General features: G+C 50.9%; 1 protein-coding gene across 1 annotated transcript in view; it reads right to left on the minus strand.

Annotated features, from left to right (window-relative positions):
* TULP2 (TUB like protein 2) overlaps positions 1 to 16,651 on the minus strand; it is a 34,022-nt gene extending 17,371 nt beyond the window's left edge. Inside the window, exons 1-5 of the mRNA XM_035135897.2 lie at positions 16,595 to 16,651; positions 14,408 to 14,457; positions 10,890 to 10,941; positions 8,389 to 8,545; positions 7,638 to 7,763 (exon numbers count right to left, since the gene is read on the minus strand). Coding sequence (XP_034991788.1) covers positions 7,638 to 7,763; positions 8,389 to 8,545; positions 10,890 to 10,941; positions 14,408 to 14,457; positions 16,595 to 16,651 — 442 coding nt within the window. The remainder of the gene's footprint in view (positions 1 to 7,637; positions 7,764 to 8,388; positions 8,546 to 10,889; positions 10,942 to 14,407; positions 14,458 to 16,594) is intronic.
* Positions 16,652 to 19,081: the final 2,430 nt, after the last annotated feature.

A 19,081-nucleotide genomic window follows, 5' to 3' on the forward strand; every position in this document is an offset into this window, starting at 1 on the left:
GATTCCACATCCATAGTGGCTAGTATAGTATTGTTAGGAAGATTGTTCAAATATTGTATTTTCCTCAGAAAATCTGTGGTGTCACGTACGTAGCTGGGAGCACTGATAGCATATGGTTTCAGAACAGAGTCCATATAGCCGGAAACACCCACTGTAATGGTGCCAATACCTGAGATGATGGGGCGTCCTGGGTTTCCTGGTTTGTGTATTTTGGGTAGAAGATAGAAAGTTCCTGGCCGAGGTTCCGCTGGTGTGTTTGTGAGGATCTGTTCTTGGATGTGTAGGGGTAGCTCCTTAATAATCTTGTTCAGTTCTTTTTTGTATGCTTGTGTGGGGTCTGAGTCCAATTTCATGTAAAAGGCAGTATTGGAAAGTTGTCTGTGGGCCTCTTGGATGTAATCAGTTTTGTTCATGATGACGACAGCTCCACCCTTGTCTGCCTCTTTAATTATAATGTCTGGGTTGTTCCTGAGATTTTCTATGGCTCTCCTTTCAGCATGGTTTAGATTTTGTTGTAAGCGATGGTGTTTTCTGGTCACATCCGTTTGGATTCTGTGGCGGAAGCATTCGATGTACAGATCTAGTGTGGTATTGCGTCCATCAGGAGGGGTCCATGTGGAGTCCCTTTTTGTGTAACTTCTTTTCGGTGGTAGTTGGTGGTCAATGTTCTGTTCATTGATGCGTTTGGAGGGTGATGGTTGTTCCCCAGTAAGTTGAGAGGTGTTGTGTTGTGGGGATGTAGTTTGTTCTACTTTGTCTTGTTCTTGTGTGTGATGAAAATACTCCTTCAGGCGTAAACGGCGGAAAAATGCTTCCAGGTCCCCGCAGAACTGAATCATGTGTTGGGATTTGGCAGGGCAGAATGATAGTCCCCGTGAAAGGACGGATTCCTCAGCTGGGCTGAGTGTTTGCTGTGAGGGACAATGTGATGGTCAGTGTGAGGGACAAGGGATACAGGGAAGTCCCTCCCATCTTAAGTTCCAGCCCATCCCCAAGCGCTGGAGAGAGTAAGGAGAGCTCTGCCTCCAGCGGAGAGTCAGGAAGTGGTGTCCGAGGCTCAGGCAAGGTTGTGGAGCCCATGCCTCAGGTGGGACAGGAAGTTGGACGCACGGGGGGGGAGGCCAATCCCCCCAACTCCCGAATTGCGACGCAAACGTAGGGGGAAGAGGTTGGGTCTGCCAAAGCTTTGGTGCTGGAAGAAAACGCGCCAATCGCCATTCGGAGGTTCTGACACCTCACCTTAAGGATGCATTTTTACTGCTCTGAACACTGTAAATAATCAGCACTTAATAAAAGCCTTAAAAGACCATGCTGGAGTCGTTACTCTAGAGTAGCCCTATCAGGCCCTCTGACAGCAACCTCCAAAACTTTTTTTGGCTACTTTGGAGTGCAGCGATGAGCGCTCAAGAGGCTGAGCATTGGAGGCTGGAGGCCGAAGCAGCGAAGCAGGAGCTACGGAACCTCACAGCGCAGGCACAGCAGCAATTGCATGCCGCTCAGGAGGAAGCGCGAGGGGCGCAGGAGGAGCTGAACAAGCTGGTGGACCAGGTGAGGACAAAAGAGGAGACTGAGAAACAGCTAAGGGTGATGGTATTGGACCTGCAGAAAAAGTTGGAAGAGGAGAAAGCCGCTAGAGGTGGGGGGGCGCCCCAGCCGCAGCTAGTCCAAGTGAGAAGGGGACAGAGCCTAGTCACCAAGTTTAGCGGCGACCCTAGGGAGTACCTAGGATTCGAGACAGAAATAAATTATGCGCTGGAATTGCATGCAGCAGAATTCCCAGATGACGCGCACAGAGTCTCCTTTATCATAGAGCATTTGACGGGGGCCGCCCGAGAATGGGTAAGACCGCTCATCGCGCAAAAAAATCCTTGCATGAAGAACGCAAAATTATTTCTAGAAGCTTTAAAAATAATGTACGCTAGTGACAGTGAAATGGAGGCCACTAAAGAGGAGCTTCATAACTTAACACAAGGAAAATCGACAGTTAGGGACTACTGGGCGAGATTCACCATGCTGGTGCACAAACTGGGGTGGGATCTGCAAAGTGAGCCAGTGAAATCAGCCTTCTACCTGGGTTTGCACGCAGACGTTAAGGATGAGCTGGCAAGAGGTCCTAAACCGCGAACTATGGATGAGTTAAGCAAAGCGGCGCTAGCGGTGGGGGTGAGACAGGAATCCAGATGGAATGACAAACAAGCGACGCGCGCAGCAAAACCTTGGTTCCCACGCTCCCAGGACAGACCACATCACCAAACCCCACCCCAGGGCCCGCCCCCAGACCCGCCCAGACCAAGCCCAGAGCCGGAACCGATGGAGATCGGTGGAGCGCGCGCGCGGGCTTTTCAAACCCCGGCGGCGCCAAGACGCAAGGAGGGAAGAGGCGGGAATTGCTTTCTCTGCAACTCCCCCCGGCATCGCGTCAGAGACTGCCCTCATCGCAGAGAGTGGCAAGGAAAGGCGGGAACGGTTGTACCTTCCCCCACTGAAGCAGCACCACAGCAGGGAAACGAGACCGCCTGGCTGCAGGAGACAAGGGGCAGCAGCCAGGCACAGTCAGCAGACAACAGCCCCAGCCCGCCCACCCGCACAGAGAGGAGCAGAGCCAGCCCACCCCTCCCAGAGCAGGAGTGGTTCTAGAAGTCACGCTAACGCTCCCAAATGGCTATCCCCTGACGGTCCTCGCCTTAATTGACAGTGGTGCCTCAGCCAACTTCTTCTCGAGAAACTTTGCAGAAGAGCACCAGATCCAGCTTCTGCAGCTGGATTTTCCCCTGCACGTAGCCACCATTGACGGCAGAGAGTTGCTGGGAGGGGCCATCACTCATCAACCCCCCCCCATGAGAATGACGGTGGGAAGGCACTCAGAGACACTGGCTTTCAACGTCACAACCATCTCAGACCCCCCCCCATCGTTTTGGGAATGAGCTGGCTGGCGCGCCACGACCCCTCCATAAGTTGGCACCAGAGATGCATCACGTTTGGGTCGGACTTTTGTCTGGAACATTGCATGCAGCACCAACCAGGGGAGGGGCCTCCAATAGCCACGGTGGCCACCATGCATGTCAAAGGGGGTGAGGCGATACCCAAGCTGTACTGGGACCTGCAGGAGGTCTTCAGCGAAGCGGAGTCCGACCACCTACCCCCACACAGGTCTTTCGACTGCCAGATCAACCTGGTGCCAGGGGCAACGATACCCCCAGCCAAGCTGTACGCCATGTCAGATCAGGAACTGGAGGATTTGCGTGCGTTCATAGACAAGAACCTCAAACGGGGGTTCATCAGAGAAAGCAAGGCAGCAGGGGGCAGCCCGGTCTTCTGGGTGGACAAGAAAGACACGCAACAGCGCCGTCTTGTGGTGGATTTCAGATGGCTCAATTCAGTGACAGAGCCAGTGGCTTTCCCCATGCCCAGAGTGGACGATCTCCTGACAGCGGCACGCAGGGGCAAGATTTTCACCAAGCTAGACCTGAGGGGGGCGTACAACTTGATCAGGATCCGGGAAGGCGATGAGTGGAAAACCACGATGTTCACGCCTCTGGGCTCTTTTGAATATCTGGTGATGCCCTTCGGGTTGCAAGGGGGCTCAGCATGCTTCCAGGCCTTCATGCACCACGTCCTGGGGTCCCTTCTCTTCAAGAACTGCTTGGTCTTCCTGGATGACATCCTTATCTATTCCGCTGACCCAGTGCAACATGTGAAGGATGTCAGGGAGGTGTTGCAACGCCTGAAGGAGAACCACCTGTATGTGAAGCTGGAGAAGTGCAAGTTTCACACCAGGGAAGTGGACTTCCTGGGCTACAAACTGTCAGACAAGGGACTGGCGATGGACAAGGACAAGGTGCAGGCCATCCTGGACTGGCACAGCCCCAGGACGCGCAAAGATGCCCAACGCCTCCTAGGATTCGCCAATTTCTACAGGAAATTCATCAAGAACTTCTCGCGGGTTACGGCTCCCATCACGGACTGCCTGAGAGGCAAGCAGAAGTTCAGGTGGACACCAGAGGCGCAAGCAGCGTTCGAAAGCCTCAAGAGGGTGTTCGCGTCCGACCAGAACCTGTTCCACGTGGTGCAGGATGCGCCCCTACGCGTGGAGACAGACGCTTCAGACTGGGCGTTGGGAGCGATCCTGTTGCAACTGGACGCCAACAGAGAGTGGAGACCTTGTGCCTTCTTCTCCAGGAAGCTGACACAGCCTGAACGCAACTAAACGGTGTTTGATAGGGAACTTCTTGCGATCCACGCTGCTTTCCAGCACTGGCGACACTTCCTGGTGGGCGCCAAGCACCCCATCCAGGTGTGCACAGACCACAAGAACCTGGAGTTCTGGAGAACGGCCAGGGTGCTCAACCAGCGACAGATACGGTGGGCAGAGTTCTTCTCGAACTTCAACTTCTCCATCCACTACATCCCGGGGGAGCAGAATGTCAGGGCGGATGCCCTCTCCCGCAAACCAGAGTACATGGAGCAGGAGTTGCCACCAGCGCCCAGGCACATTTCCCCCCCATCAGCATGGTCCTGCGGAGCAGCAGTGGTGAGCGAGGCAGAACTCACAGCACTGACGGCAGCAGATGAGTTTGCCTCCCGCATCTTCAGAGAGCTGCGAGGGGGGAGGGAGCAGGCTAAAGACTTTGAGGAAAGGAGGGGTTTGCTTTTTTACAGGGGAGCCCTGTACCTGCCCACCAAACAGCTGAGAGGTAAGGTCCTCAAGCAGATGCACGACAACCCAACGGCGGGTCATTTCGGAAGGGACAAAACCACTCACCTAGTCATGAGACACTTCTGGTGGCCAGGGGTGCGGGAGGATGTTCGGGATTATGTAAGGGGATGTGACACCTGCCAGCGAGCAAAGGTGGTCAGAGCGCCACCAGCAGGTTTGCTGGAGCCATTAGCCACACCGCACAGGCCGTGGGAAGTAGTGTCCATGGACTTCATCACAGACCTGCCGTTGTCCAGGGGCAAGACCGCAGTGTTGGTGGTGGTGGACCTCATGTCCAAAATGTGCCACTTTATACCGTGTGCCAGGGCGGTCTCGGCAGAAGAGACGGCCAAACTGTTTGTTGACCACGTATTCAGACTGCATGGATTGCCTTTAAGAGTTATTTCGGATCATGGCCGCCAATTTGTTTCCAGGTTCTGGCGGCGGCTAATGAACCTCCTGCAGGTGGAGGTCAGTTTGTCTACGGCTCGGCACCCGCAGACCAATGGACAGGCGGAGCGGGTCAACGCCATTCTGCAGCAGTACCTGAGATGTTACGTCAGCCAGAGGCAAACGGACTGGGTGGATCGCCTGCCACTGGCAGAATTTGCCTACAACAATGCGGTGCACGTCTCCACAGGGGTGTCGCCCTTTAAGGCCAACTACGGGCGCGACCTCAGATCTTTCCCGGAGAGGGAGGGGGAGGAGGAGGAAGAGGGCCCACAGGCAGAGGATTGGGCAGAGGACCTGGAGACGGTGCACCAGCAGCTCAGAGAACACTTGGAGAGGGCCAAGGAAGCGTACAAGAAGGGGGCAGATCGCCACAGGCGACCGGGAGAGGTCATCAGGGTGGGGGACAAGGTTTGGTTATCCTCGGAAGGTCTTCCCACCAGGGGGCGATGCAAGAAGTTAGCACCCAGGAGGCTGGGCCCCTTCACGGTCACGCAACAGGTCAACCCGGTAGCCTTCAGGCTAGCACTGCCTGAGGACATGAGAGTGCACCCAGTGTTTCATAGATCGCTGCTGTCGCCGTACAGAGAAAGTACCAGGTTCAGGGACAGCGATCAGCCTCCAGAGGGAGGGGGGGAGACGGGAGACGCCCGACAGCTCAATGAGGCAACTGAGATTTTAGACTCAAGGAGAGGGGTGAGAGGGCTGGAGTACCTGATAGCATGGGAGGACACTCCGCCGTCCCACAATGAGTGGATACCGGCCACGGAAGTACCTGAGGAATTTTTAGTGGAAGAGTTCCACGCCCTGTTCCCCCACAGGCCCAAGCCCTGGCACATGGAAAGGGAGGGAGAGGGGGAGGGGCGGGAGGAAGGGATCGCAGGCAGCAGCTCTCCATGGAGACGGGAAGCGGAATTTGAGGATACGGAAGAAGAGGTGTGGGTTTCACCGAGGTCGACTACGTCAGAGGCAGGAGAGGACTGGCAGAACATTTTTACTCCCACCAGCTCTGACGCCACTGACTTCTTGGGATTCCCGTCTTCTCAGGGGGAAGGAGAAAGATCGCAGGATTGGGGGGAAATTTTTACACCCACAGGCTCGGATGCCACAGACTTCTTGGGGTTTCACTCGTCCCCAGCAAGCAGAGAGCCCCTAGGGAGGGGGGGAGAGGAGCCTGGGAGGGGGGTGGATGTGAGGGACAAGGGATACAGGGAAGTCCCTCCCATCTTAAGTTCCAGCCCATCCCCAAGCGCTGGAGAGAGTAAGGAGAGCTCTGCCTCCAGCGGAGAGTCAGGAAGTGGTGTCCGAGGCTCAGGCAAGGTTGTGGAGCCCATGCCTCAGGTGGGACAGGAAGTTGGACGCACGGGGGGAGGCCAATCCCCCCAACTCCCGAATTGCGACGCAAACGTAGGGGGAAGAGGTTGGGTCTGCCAAAGCTTTGGTGCTGGAAGAAAACGCGCCAATCGCCATTCGGAGGTTCTGACACCTCACCTTAAGGATGCATTTTTACTGCTCTGAACACTGTAAATAATCAGCACTTAATAAAAGCCTTAAAAGACCATGCTGGAGTCGTTACTCTAGAGTAGCCCTATCAGGCCCTCTGACAGTCAGGTTACCCAGTAAGGCATTATCAGCTATCCTGGTAGACGGGAGAGAAGCAACACTCTCAGATTTCTGCTAGAGTCCGCCTCCTTCAGTGAGGTATGTATGATGTTTTCAGGGGGTGGTCTTGGGTTACAGGCTGGGCAATTTCAAGTGTTTTTACAGCGCACCATTGTTCGGGGTTCTCCTCCCTCCTGCGTGTGGTGAGTGAGTGGGGACCCCGTTGCAATAGTTGATTTCCTTTAATAAAGATCAGGCTTATCTTTGCTCTCAATATACTCTGGTTGGCCTCTGCTTTCTCTCTGACCGATAAGAGATCTCCTGAGGGACTCTTAAGGGCTCCCCATAAGGAAAATAGAGATATTTTCTTATAACAGGGATAATCACCAGCTATTTCTGGAAAGAGAAGTGCAAGTCCTATCGTAATTTGCAAGTTTTCAGAGCCTATGCTGCGGGGGAACTTTTTTTCTTCCCAAGGGCCACATTGCCTTCTGGGCAATTACTCTGAGGGCCACATGTGCTGGGCGGGGTCAGAGGGCAAAAGGGGGAGGAGCAATGAAGGTAAATTTCACCATTGCACGGTAAGCTAGTCCCCACCCACCCTTGCCTCTATCGTTCATCCAGACAAGCAAGAGTCATTATTAGCCATGCAAAAACACTGAAGCCAGGCTACTGAGGAATGTGGCCTGGGGAGAGGAAGTGTGGCCTGGGAAGGGTTATGAGGAAGTGTGGCCTGGGAAGGGTTATGAGGAAGTCTCAAGGGGAGAGATGGCTGTTGTGCTCATTGCATCTGGCTGGCTACTGTGAGAACAGGATGGTGGACTAGTTGGGCCACTGGCCTGATCCAGCACAGCTCTTCTTCTTATATTACCGTACGTTCTTTTGTTACCTGGAAAGGGTTCCTGGCATTCCCCTTGGCCGTTGTGCGTCCGGTTCATCTGCACAGAGCTACCCCACACATGAGCGCCAAGGTGGGCCTCTGGGACCGATTCCACGAGGAAAGGGTTGCTTGTACCTTTGGAAAGACAGGCGGATTATCGTTCAGCGGGCATCGAATCTCATCCGAGGAAAAGCTCCGAACTCTCCACACCATCCGTTTTATCTATCCTTTAGCTGAGGAGGGCAAATCTCGGTCCAGTACCGAAGTGGGTTGGTTGTGGAACTCAAAGTTCAGAGTTTGAATCCACTCACAAGCCCATTGGGTGATCTTAGTCCAGTCACGGTCTCGCAGCATAACCTTTCCTCACAAGGTGGTTGTGATGATACACTGGGGGGGGAGGGGAGAGCCATTTACACCACCTCAAGCTCTTTGGAGGAAAGGGGGGTGCCTTTGATATAATTATCAAAGCTCATCCCTAAGACTGCTTTCCCCCTGCATATTGCCCCCTTCTGTAGCCTTCCAAAGTGCAAATTTAAATGCATGCAGTTTAAATGTGTGCACATTTGAAGTTACCGATCACTTTGCAGCTCTGTTTATTTAAAAAATAATTATTACAATAAAAAAGCCGCCTTCTGGTAGATTGGAATTTCATCCTATGTGACGGGATACGTCAATGTTCCCGAAGCCCCAACCAACAAAAGGATTTAAACAGGCTGCTAGGCCACATGATTTCCTCAGGCTGGGCAGTCCTGACACTCACTATTGCACAGGCTATGCTCACTGCACGACTCCATGAGTGGGATGCGTTCCTCCGGCTTGCGCCTCCCACGGCGCCCCTTCACCTTGGCCTCCGTGTTAGCCTGGACCATGAGTGGCTCCTGGCGCTTGCGCCGCTGCTTCTTTTCGATGATACGGCGCTGGAAGGGTGTACAGAGAGATGGTCAGAAACGGAAGCAGGGTTAAATAGAAGGAGAAGAGTTTGGACTTGATACCCCGCCTTTCACTCCCCAAAGCGGCTAACCATCTCCTTTCCCTTCCTCCCCCACAACAAACCCTCTGTGAGGTGAGTGAGGCTGAGAGACTTCAGAGAAGTATGACTGGCCCAAGGTCACCCAGCAGCTGCATGTGGAGGAGCGGGGAAGCGAACCCGGTTCGCCAGATTACGAGTCCACCACTCTTAACCACTACACCACTCTGGTCTAGAGAAGGGTGTTGTGAATACTGGTTCCCCCAGCCATTCTGGGCGGCTTCCAACAAAACAGAAATTCTAAAATACAGAAATCCATCAAACATTTAAATACAGAAATCCATCAAACATTAAAAGCTTCCCTAAACAGGGCTGCCTTGAGATGCCTTCTAAAGGTCTGGTAATTGTTGTTCTCTTTGACCTCTAGCGGGAGGGCATTCCACAGGGCGGGTGCCACTACCGAGAAGGCCCTCTGCCTGGTTCCCTGTAACTTGGCTTCTCGTAGTGAGGGAACCGCCAGAAGGCCCTCGGAGCTGGACCTCAGTGTCCGGGCAGAACGATAGGGGTGGAGACGCTCCTTCAGGTATACCGGACCGAAGCCGTTTAGGGCTTTAAAGGTCAACACCAACACTTTGAATTGTGCTCGGAAACGTACTGGGAGCCAATGTAGGTCTTTCAGGACCGGTGTTATGTGGTCTCGGCGGCCGCTCCCAGTCACCAGTCTAGCTGCCGCATTCTGGATTAGTTGTAGTTTCCGGGTCACCTTCAAAGGTAGCCCCACGTAGAGCGCATTGCAGTAGTCCAAGCGAGAGATAACTAGAGCATGCACCACTCTGGAGAGACAGTCAGTGGGCAGGTAGGGACTCAGCCTGCGTACCAGATGGAGCTGATAAACAGCTGCCTTGGACACAGAGTTGACCTGTGCCTCCATGGACAGCTGTGAGTCTAAAATGACTCCCAGGCTGCGCACCTGGTCTTTCAGGGGCACAGTTACCCCATTCAGGACCAGGGAGTCCTCCACACCCGCCCGCCTCCTGTCCCCCACAAACAGGACTTCTGTCTTGTCAGGATTCAATCTCAATCTGTTAGCCGCCATCCATCCTCCAACCGCCTCCAAGCACTCACACAGGACCTTCACCGCCTTCACTGGTTCTGATTTAAAAGAGAGGTAGAGCTGGGTATCGTCCGCATACTGATGAACACCCAGCCCAAACCCCCTGATGAGCTTTCCCAGCGGCTGCATGTAGATGTTAAAAAGCATGGGGGAGAGGACAGAACCCTGAGGCACCCCACAAGTGAGAGCCCAGGGGTCTGAACACTCATCCCCCACCACAACTTTCTGAACACGGCCCAGGAGGAAGGAGCGGAACCACTGCATGACAGTGCCCCCAGCTCCCAAGCCCTCTAGGTAAAGGTACAGGGACCCTTGATCATTAGGTCCAGTCGTGACTGACTCTGGGGTTGCGGCGCTCATCTCGCGTTATTGGCCAAGGGAGCCGGCGTACAGCTTCCAGGTCATGTGGCCAGCATGACAAAGCCGCTTCTGGTGAACCAGAGCAGCACACGGAAACACTGTTTACCTTCCTGCTTGGAGCAGTACCTATGGTACCTATTTATCTACTTGCACTTTGAGGTGCTTTCGAACTGCTAGGTTGGCAGGAGCAGGGACCGAACAACAGGAGCTCACCCTGTCTCAGGGAGTCGAACCACCGACCTTCTGATCAGCAAGCCCTAGGCTCTGTGGTTTAACCCACAGCGCCACCTGGGTCCCTATACTTGGACCTACTCAACGCTTTTTTGGTTACTGTGGTTTGCAGTAGTCACCTCTTTCTTTGCCATTTCATGCCACTACCCACAGCACTTTTATCAATATACAAAGACCGACGTCCCGTTTTTTTTTTACCATAAAAAGCTCTGGACTGGGGATTAGATGACCTTTTGCGTCCCTTCCAACACTACAGTTCTACGATTCTAAGACTCACGTCAATTGCAATGATTCCCCTCTATTTGCCTCCCCCATTAAGAAGTCCCACAGATGAGTTCTGCCAAACACCTAGATCTAAACCCTTGTGCTGGAACATACTGCAGCAGTTGTATTATGGGATGTGTTGTCCTTGCCATACTCAAGAGCCTTTTAAACAAAGCATTGCCACTTACAGATAACACACGCCATGCGACCGAATCCCTGCAGCTCGAGAGCTGCTTACCCCACCCCACCCCACTGAGAAGGTCCCCAGCAATGAACAAGCTCCTCCCCACTCCCAGGAGTTTGGCCCTTTCCTTCGGCAAGGTACCTGTATCTCCAGTTTCTGCTTCCGGATGGACGCTGCTTCGTCGTTGCCATTGCTAGAAGAGAAAGGGATACCAGCATCAGGAGGGGAATTGGAGAGGGAGGGGAGGCGGCGATACAAATTGCGGTACATTCTGAGATGTGGCATCACTCTGCCAGCTCCGGGGCAGCCCCACCTGCTAGAGGGGTCAGTCCCCTGGATTGCTGCTCCCTGGGGGTTCTGAGTGCCATGGCGCTGAAAGGATTTTGTGACCTCACAAAAGGCCCAGCCATGGGTGAGGCGGGAAAGTGGACAAGGCCATCTCCACACACACTCATCGTATCTTATAAGTTATAAAGCCCTCAGTGCGCTCGAACTCCTGCATCACTCACACAAAAAATGGCAGTGTTGTGGCACCTTAAAGACTACGGACACATCCATTGGGCGCATTGAAAGCACATGGCTTCCCCCAGAGGATCCTGGAAATTGCTGCTTGCCCTTCAGTTACAATTCCCAGCATCCTTAACAAAAGGCACGGTTCCCATGATTCTTTGGGGGAAGCCACATGCTCTGAATGTACGGTGTGGATGATGTGACCTGCCACAATTGCTGTGGCATATAAGCTATCGTGGGCTACGGTTTTATTTCAGCAGATGCAGCCCACTAATTCTGAGGTGCTGCTCAGATGTTGTGAAATGCACAACTCTCATTAGCCACAGCCAGCATAATGAATGGGCAGGGATTATGGAAGCTGCAGTCCACAACATCTGGCCACCTCTGGCTTAGGTGCCATGATAAATATGTTCAACTTCAGGTGGCTCAAAGACACTCTGTAATTTTTGGTGTAGCAAAATAACATGGATACCCACACAGATGGAAAGAGGAGTTACAAGGGAGGAAGAAACAAGATGGACTCCACTTTTTAAAAACTAGACACATTCCCTAAGTAGAGGTGGGGATTCTGTGGCCCTCCGGACGTTGTCAGGTTCCAACTCCCATCAGCCCCATTCAGATGGCTAACAGGTAGGGACGATGGAGCTGTAGCAAGACAGCACCTAGGACTGAATGGAGCTGAGTTCTAATCAAAACAATGCTTAATAGAGATGCTTGGGATTTCCAAAGTGCTTTGAAACATTCAAGGCACTTTACACGCACAATTGTAAGGCAGGCTGGTGTTATTTAGAGGTGCTGCCTGAATAAATAATGGGTTCGTTCACTGATGAGACCTGCACAGATTTTCCTATGACTAAACCAATAGTTTTGAAGGGAGAATATATGCTGCGTTTTTCTTTATATGTGTATATATATGATGGCACTGGGGCCAAGAGGCATCCCTTCTGTGTTACAATTAAAGGGGAAGGACTTTTTTCAGCTGAAGTTTGTTTAAGTGCTTTTATTTAAAAATAGTGAACGTTCGCCAAAATGTGTTGCCCAATTAATCGGTGTCGTTTCAGTCAACAAGGACCTTAATATAATCAATCCAACCATTGAATGGTTGCAGCCCTGATGTTATTTAGCTCTGCTTTATACCATTTTGAAATAGGCGTTTTTGTCAGTAAGTGCATAGCTAGAGAACATACAAAGTGGTCCAATTGCTGGCCCATCTGGCTCCATGATGTCTACACTGACTGTGGCTCTCTAGGGTTTCAGGCCTGGGTCTGCCAGCCCTAAATGGAGACATCGGGGCTTGAACCTGGCATCTTCTGCATGGAAAACAGGTGCTGCCTTTCCATTGATACAGCTGTAAATGATTCCACGTACAACCAGCCTCTGCCTCTTAACCACTATGCTGTTATCTCAGTTGCAATACGCAGCTAAGCAGCTAGCTAGCTAGGCAGACTACGAAGCACCATTTCTTACTAAATTCCTTTCCTCCCCTTCCTTACCTCCCAGGGGTGGGTGAAGCATTTCTACTTGTGGATTCTGCGAGGCTGCAAGAAAACGGTGCAGGTGGATCAGACCACCAAAAAGGAAAATGCTTTCTGAATGCTCGGGCCCTAAATATGTGCTGAAACTAAGCAAGTGGAAAAGTCGTCTTTGCTGCAAGATGTCCAGTGCTCCTAGAGGCAAACCACACAGGGATGGGGCCAGTCCCAATGGCAGACTGGGAGATTAGCACAATCTGCAAGAATGGTGCAGCACAGGCAAGGGATTGCCGAGTAAGTTGCACAACACCTCTCTTTATTTAATTACGCTTACGTACTGCTCCTCCTGCCAAGCTCTCTGGGCTGTTTGCATCTACTATATATTTTGAAAAGTTGTTTGTTTGTTTGCTATGCCTTTGGGATGCATAATGGCTGAAGGAAGCAGGATGGTTTTCACTTAGCACCCAAAGAACTACAGCATTGGCACCCTCAAGCAAGTGTCTCTGGGAGAGAGCATCCCATAAGTTTTATATGGAGAGGCCAGGGACTGAACCAGGGACCTTTTCCTGCCCCCAAGCATATGCTCTACCACCAAACTGCAGCTACTGGAAGCCTTGAAGAGCCAGTCTGAAAGGGCCAGAGGAACCCGACAAACTCCCATCATCCTTGACCATTGTCCATGCTGCCTGGGGCTGATGGGAGTTAAGAGTCAACAATATCTGAAGGCCATCAGGTTGAGGAAGGCTGTTTCTACATTGTAGGGGCATCGCTGCAGCTCTACGTGGGGCTACCTTTGAAGGTGACCTGGAAACTACAACTAATCCAGAATGTGCAGCTAGACTGGTGACTGGGAGTGGTCGCCAAGATCATATAACACCAGTCCTGAAAGACCTACATTAGCTCCCAGTATGTTTCAGAGCACAATTCAAAGTGTTGGTGCTGACCTTTAATGCCCTAAACGGCCTCAGCCCAGTACCTGAAGGAGCATCTTCACCCCCATCGTCCAGCCTGGACACTGAGATCCAGGCCTTCTGGCAGTTCCCTCACTGTGAGAAGTGAAGCTATAGGGAAGTTTTTTTAATGCTTGATGTTTTATCGTGTTTTTAATATTCTGTTGGGAGCCGCCCAGAGTGGCTGGGGAAAACGCAGCCAGATGGGAGAGGTAAATATTATTATTATTATTATTATTCCATTTCTTTTACATACATTTAAGCTTCAGTGCAAAAGTGGGAAACCTGTGGCCCTCCAGATGTTGCCAAGCTATAATACAAAGTCCTGCGCCTCCACAAATAAATCTTTTAGGTGCCACAAGGCTCTTGGTTGCTTTGTGCAACAGACAAACACAACTGCCTGCCCTGAAATGTATTTCTAGGGAACATTTTTCGGGGAGTGAGGGGCGATGAGCCAGAGCAGCTAAACTGACTTTTAGAATTGATTAAGTCTGTGGCACAGACATCTCTTCTGACAACAGCCTCACAAGTGAGTTCTTAAACGAAAATGACCTCCGGAGGCTAAGAGCATGGATTAAAAGCGTGAAGGCGAACGGGTGAGGCTATCCATGCAAGGCATCTGTTCTCTTTCTAAGGTGGACAGGATAGAATTAGCCTCACGAGGGATTAGCAGGAATAACAGCCAACAGTACACACCCACCCACCCAGAAGAGCCCCGTTCGCTTACATTTTATGCCTTGATGGAGATGGCTGAACCGCAGCAGGATCGAACTGCATCTGCCGAGCAGAAAAGAGCAGGAATGGATAGAGAGGCACAATATTACTCTTGATTTTTTTAAAAATCAATTTCCCTTAGCTGTCACCTACGACACAGCCGTCTTTGCCCTGAGCCTTTCGGACTCTCAATTCACTTCCCTAACAATCTTGGCTTCTCTTTGCTAGCGTCACAAATCACTAGTTCTCACTCCTCCATCCAGGGTTCCCAGGTGTGCACCTTCCAACACTCCCTTAAAAAGCCTTGTGCCAGATATTTATCTTTCGGTAGAGAACGAGAAGACAGCTTGCCCCGATTTGATCAATGTAATCAAATGACACCCTGCACCCCGGAGTCCTGCTCAAGGATGAGCCCAAGCTCCCTTCTTAACTCACCGCTTTCACCCAGGGCAAGCCCTAACCGCTCAAATCCCCAAACTGCAAGGTTGGATCCTGTCTTCTCCCTCCTAGCTCTGGTCTTCCGACTGCAACTGGTGAAGGTAGGTGCGGACAGGTGGGGGGAGCACGCAGTGGAGCAGCTCCTCTTCCCCCGCCAAACCAGCATCAGATTCTCCTAATCAGCTTTGTGACTTTGTCTGCCTTAAGTCTGCAGGACCTGTGGCTGCCTCGAAAGGTGCCTTCTTCCCGCTGGCCTTGGGAGTCGGGTGTGTGAGCAGCCAGTGGCCGGGCTGCTGAACCCTGAGCAAGTCTTTCCTGCACACAGTGTGTGTCTGTCGAGAGCGAGCAAGAGGAAAAGCTTGCATTTGAGTGAGCAGTTGCAGAACTACGGCTACATCCATGCGCATGTATACAAATAGGGCAGTGGTTCCTACCCTGTTTCTCATATTTTAAGACATACCCATAAAATAAGCCATAGCAGGATTTTTAAGCATTCAAGGAATATAAGCCATACCCCGAAAAAAAGACATAGTGATAGGCGCAGCAGCAATGCCGGCCACGGCAGGAGGAGGAGGAAAAAAATAAGACATCCCTTGAAAATAAGCCATAGTGTGTTTTTTTGAGGAAAAAATAAATATAAGACATGTCTTATAATATGAGAAACACGGTAATCGTCTCCCCACTCCCTGCCCAGATCACTTGAATGCTGCTGTGGGTCTTGGCAGACCACGTCATAGTTTTTCTGCCGGTTGTAGCAACTGTAATGCGCTGTGGTAGGCAGGGTTGCTAAGTCAGGAGTATTTCAGACCCTGACATCTCATGGTCCAAACCTGAGACCCTGGGGCAGCCCCTGATGATGTTATGGTGTGTGTGGGCGGGGCAGTGATATCACAGGGCAGGCCCTGGAGATGGAGGTTAATTGGGAGGCAGTAGCAGAGGAGGGCGGACACCACCCAGAGTGTCTATGCTGCAATTTGCACCCAGCTGCTGCTGAGTTGAAGCTTCAAAGATGCATGAACCGTAAAGACACTCTCTCCTATCTGGAGATTCAGACTGGCAAGCCTAGAAGTAGATGCTGCGTGATTTTTAAAGGTGCTTTTTATTTCTGCTTTTATTTCTTATTGATTGCACTTTATTGTACTACAATTTGAATTCCCCAGAATTCCTCCTGGCCCCGTTGCTCCTCTCCTTGCTGGCCAGAGCAAGGAGAAACAGCACCAACATTCAGTTGCCTCGTGCTCTCCATTGCGGAGGTATGTCCATTAGGGCAAATGTTGGCACTGCCCAACCAGCCTCAGTCTGCCCGGAGCCAGCTAACATCTGCTGACTTTCTTACCAACAACCAGTCCAGGGACGTGGTACTGTCTCTCCACTTCCTTACTCTCCGTGTTGCCCCTTGTACAGCACGGCAGGGAGCAGGAGGATGGGGGCAAGACTAGAATTGGTCGGCTCCCCGGCTTGCCATTGGCTCTAGTGCCACCTACTGTTGACCTCCTTGCATTCCACCCTCCCTGTCCAAAGAGCACAGTCACAACTGACTCTCCCTCTGGTGGTTGTAGAGACTGAGCCCAGAGGTAGGGGGCAAGCAGATGGGCAGCAGGGACAGAAGTGAGGAGGTGGTAGTGGACCCACCACTCAGCAAAGGGGGTCCACTGGCCATCTTGCCCAACAGCCTGAAGCTGCACAGACACCAACTTTTCTCCAAACTGAACTGAATTAAAAAATATCCCATTAGCTTCACCTTCCTCCTGTGTTAGCTTACCTCCTCTGGCGAGATCAATCTTAGCGACATGTTGATATCATTGTTCCAATTGAGCATGGTCCCAGTGTCCTTTATATCCTTCCAGGAAATCCACGAAACCTACGGCTTGTATGTTTTGAGTCCGCTTTGCATAAAGGAGCCCTTTCAGGCTTTGCACAGACACCGCAAGTTCTAAGACAGCATTACAGCTGGGAAAGAACAAATTCCAGTTCAGGAACTGAGGTCCATAGATCAACCAGAGTTGAAAAACTTAGACTTAATATTTCCCCCCCTGCCCTCCAGCTCTCAGCAGCTACTTTACACACTAGTTCCTTTAGTGCTCCAGGTCACCATACAGGTTACCGTTTGCTGATTGGACAATGCGTAATCTTGGCGATGCCACAAAGGAATAAAAAGATGTTCCATTCTGGAATAAAGAATTCCAGAATGTATAGACAGAGGCACTCACCATTCTACTGGATGCCAACATAGACGTGACTTGGTTGGTTCCAGAGGGGCTTAGTAGCTGTGCCAACGGGGGCTTTTCCCATGGGTAGGGGGGAGTGGATTCCAGTCTTATCCGCGTCCTAATTTCCCCCCAAAAGGAGCCCAGAGCAGCAAACACATGCGAAATAAAACAATTTAAACATCTAAAAAGGATTCCAATGCAGATACAGACTGAGAAAGATCTCTGTTATCGTTGGAAGCCAAGTTGTTGGCTTGTTGGGAGAAGAAAGTCTTCACTAGGCACTGCATAGACAACTGAGGCAGCACCTGTCTTATATTTAACTAGGGAATTCCAAAGAGAAGGTGCCACCATATGAAAGGCCTTGTTTCTACATTGTGCAGAATGGGCTATCTGCAACAGACCTTCACCTGCAGAGCACAGTGATTGATTGGGTATATAAGGGGAAAGACAAACTCTCGGGCATCCTGGTCCCAAACGACATACGGTATATCTTTATAGCAGGTTGAATTTATCCAGGTGGCTCATTGGCAGCCTGTGCAATTCTTTTAGCAGTATGCGTTGTAATATGGCGGCAATATCCTGCTCCGGTGAATGGTAGAGCCGCTGCATTTTGCACTAGTTTCCCAACAGTAAAGGGTTATTTGCTCCACCCATGGCTACAGATGCAACTTACATTTCATATATACATGTACTGGTTGGCACGCTACCCATTTCTTGCAATAATTAAAAAATGCATACTTACCATGCAGATAAAACTTATCATTTTTGTACAACGCATTTCTGACATTTCTATCCCCTATGCATTTTGGAAAGTTGACTGTCTCTTTGATATGTATTTGTACACCTCTTAAAATCCTGTAATTTTGCATGATGGTTCCTGAGATCGAGAGGGAGGTTTTTGTTTGTTTGGACTCTTATTGGACACCATTTGAATCAATTTCAAAATTCACTGATTTTCTGGTTTCTTAGAATTCCCAAACAATGCTAGGTATGAGGCTGCTTGTGAACTATAAACAAGACTTCTTTCGTTTTGCTGCAAGAGACAAACATAGTTAGCCTTCTAGAAATACAACCAACATAGTTATTTTTAAATTATTATTTACTGGAATGAATTCTAGTCACTGTTATCACTGGGTGGCATTCAGGCAAGTTTTACTCTGCCTCGGTCCTGTATACCTGAAGTAGCGTCTCCACCCCCATCATTCAGCCCGGACACTGAGATCCAGCACCGAGGGCCTTCTGGCGGTTCCCTCATTGTGAGAAGTGAGGTTTCAGGGAACCGGACAGAGGGCCTTCTCAGTAGTGGCACCCGTCCTGTGGAACGCCCTCCCAGCAGATGTCAAGGCAATAAGCAACTATTTTACTTTTAGAAGACAACTGAAGGCGGCCCTGTTTAGGGAAGTTTTTAATGTTTGATGCTGTACTGTTTTTAATATTCGGTTGGAAGCCGCCCAGAGTGGCTGGGGAAACCCAGCCAGATGGGCGGGGTATAAATAATAAATTATTATTATTAATTACTCAAAATAGACCCACTGAAATGAGTTGACTGAATTAGGTCCATTAATTTCAATTAATGGAACTAACTCAGTTAATTAACTGCCCTACAATTTTTGTTTTACTCAGTAAATATCTCCTTCTGTTCATTGTGTCTCCATGCTGGCATCTGCCCCTGTTGAATTTCTGCCTGACACTGGAAGCAGCAAAGCCTAGTGTCTCCGCCAGCAGATTTTTAAAAGCAGACAGGCTTACGAAGCAAATTTCAGAGGGGCAACCAGCATATCAAGGAATTAGGAATACATTTTACTGTAGCAGAAACTTTCCCGGATCAGCGCTCGCGAAGCTGCAGTTCCTCTTTTCAATGCTCTCTGCCCATGCTCAGAAATGCTTTCGCCAGTTAGCAGATCACATGCGGCCGCTGCTAAATTCTCGCGCTCGAAATAAATCCGGGCTCTAATTGCGCCTTAAATTAACTTCCAGCGCCGTCCCCTCTGCGCCCTCTAGCGTCCGTTTACCAGAAAACAATGATAAAGGGAGGAAAA

Source organism: Zootoca vivipara, chromosome 13 (genome assembly GCF_963506605.1).
Source record: "Zootoca vivipara chromosome 13, rZooViv1.1, whole genome shotgun sequence".
In the NCBI taxonomy this organism is placed as follows: Eukaryota; Metazoa; Chordata; class Lepidosauria; order Squamata; family Lacertidae; genus Zootoca; species Zootoca vivipara.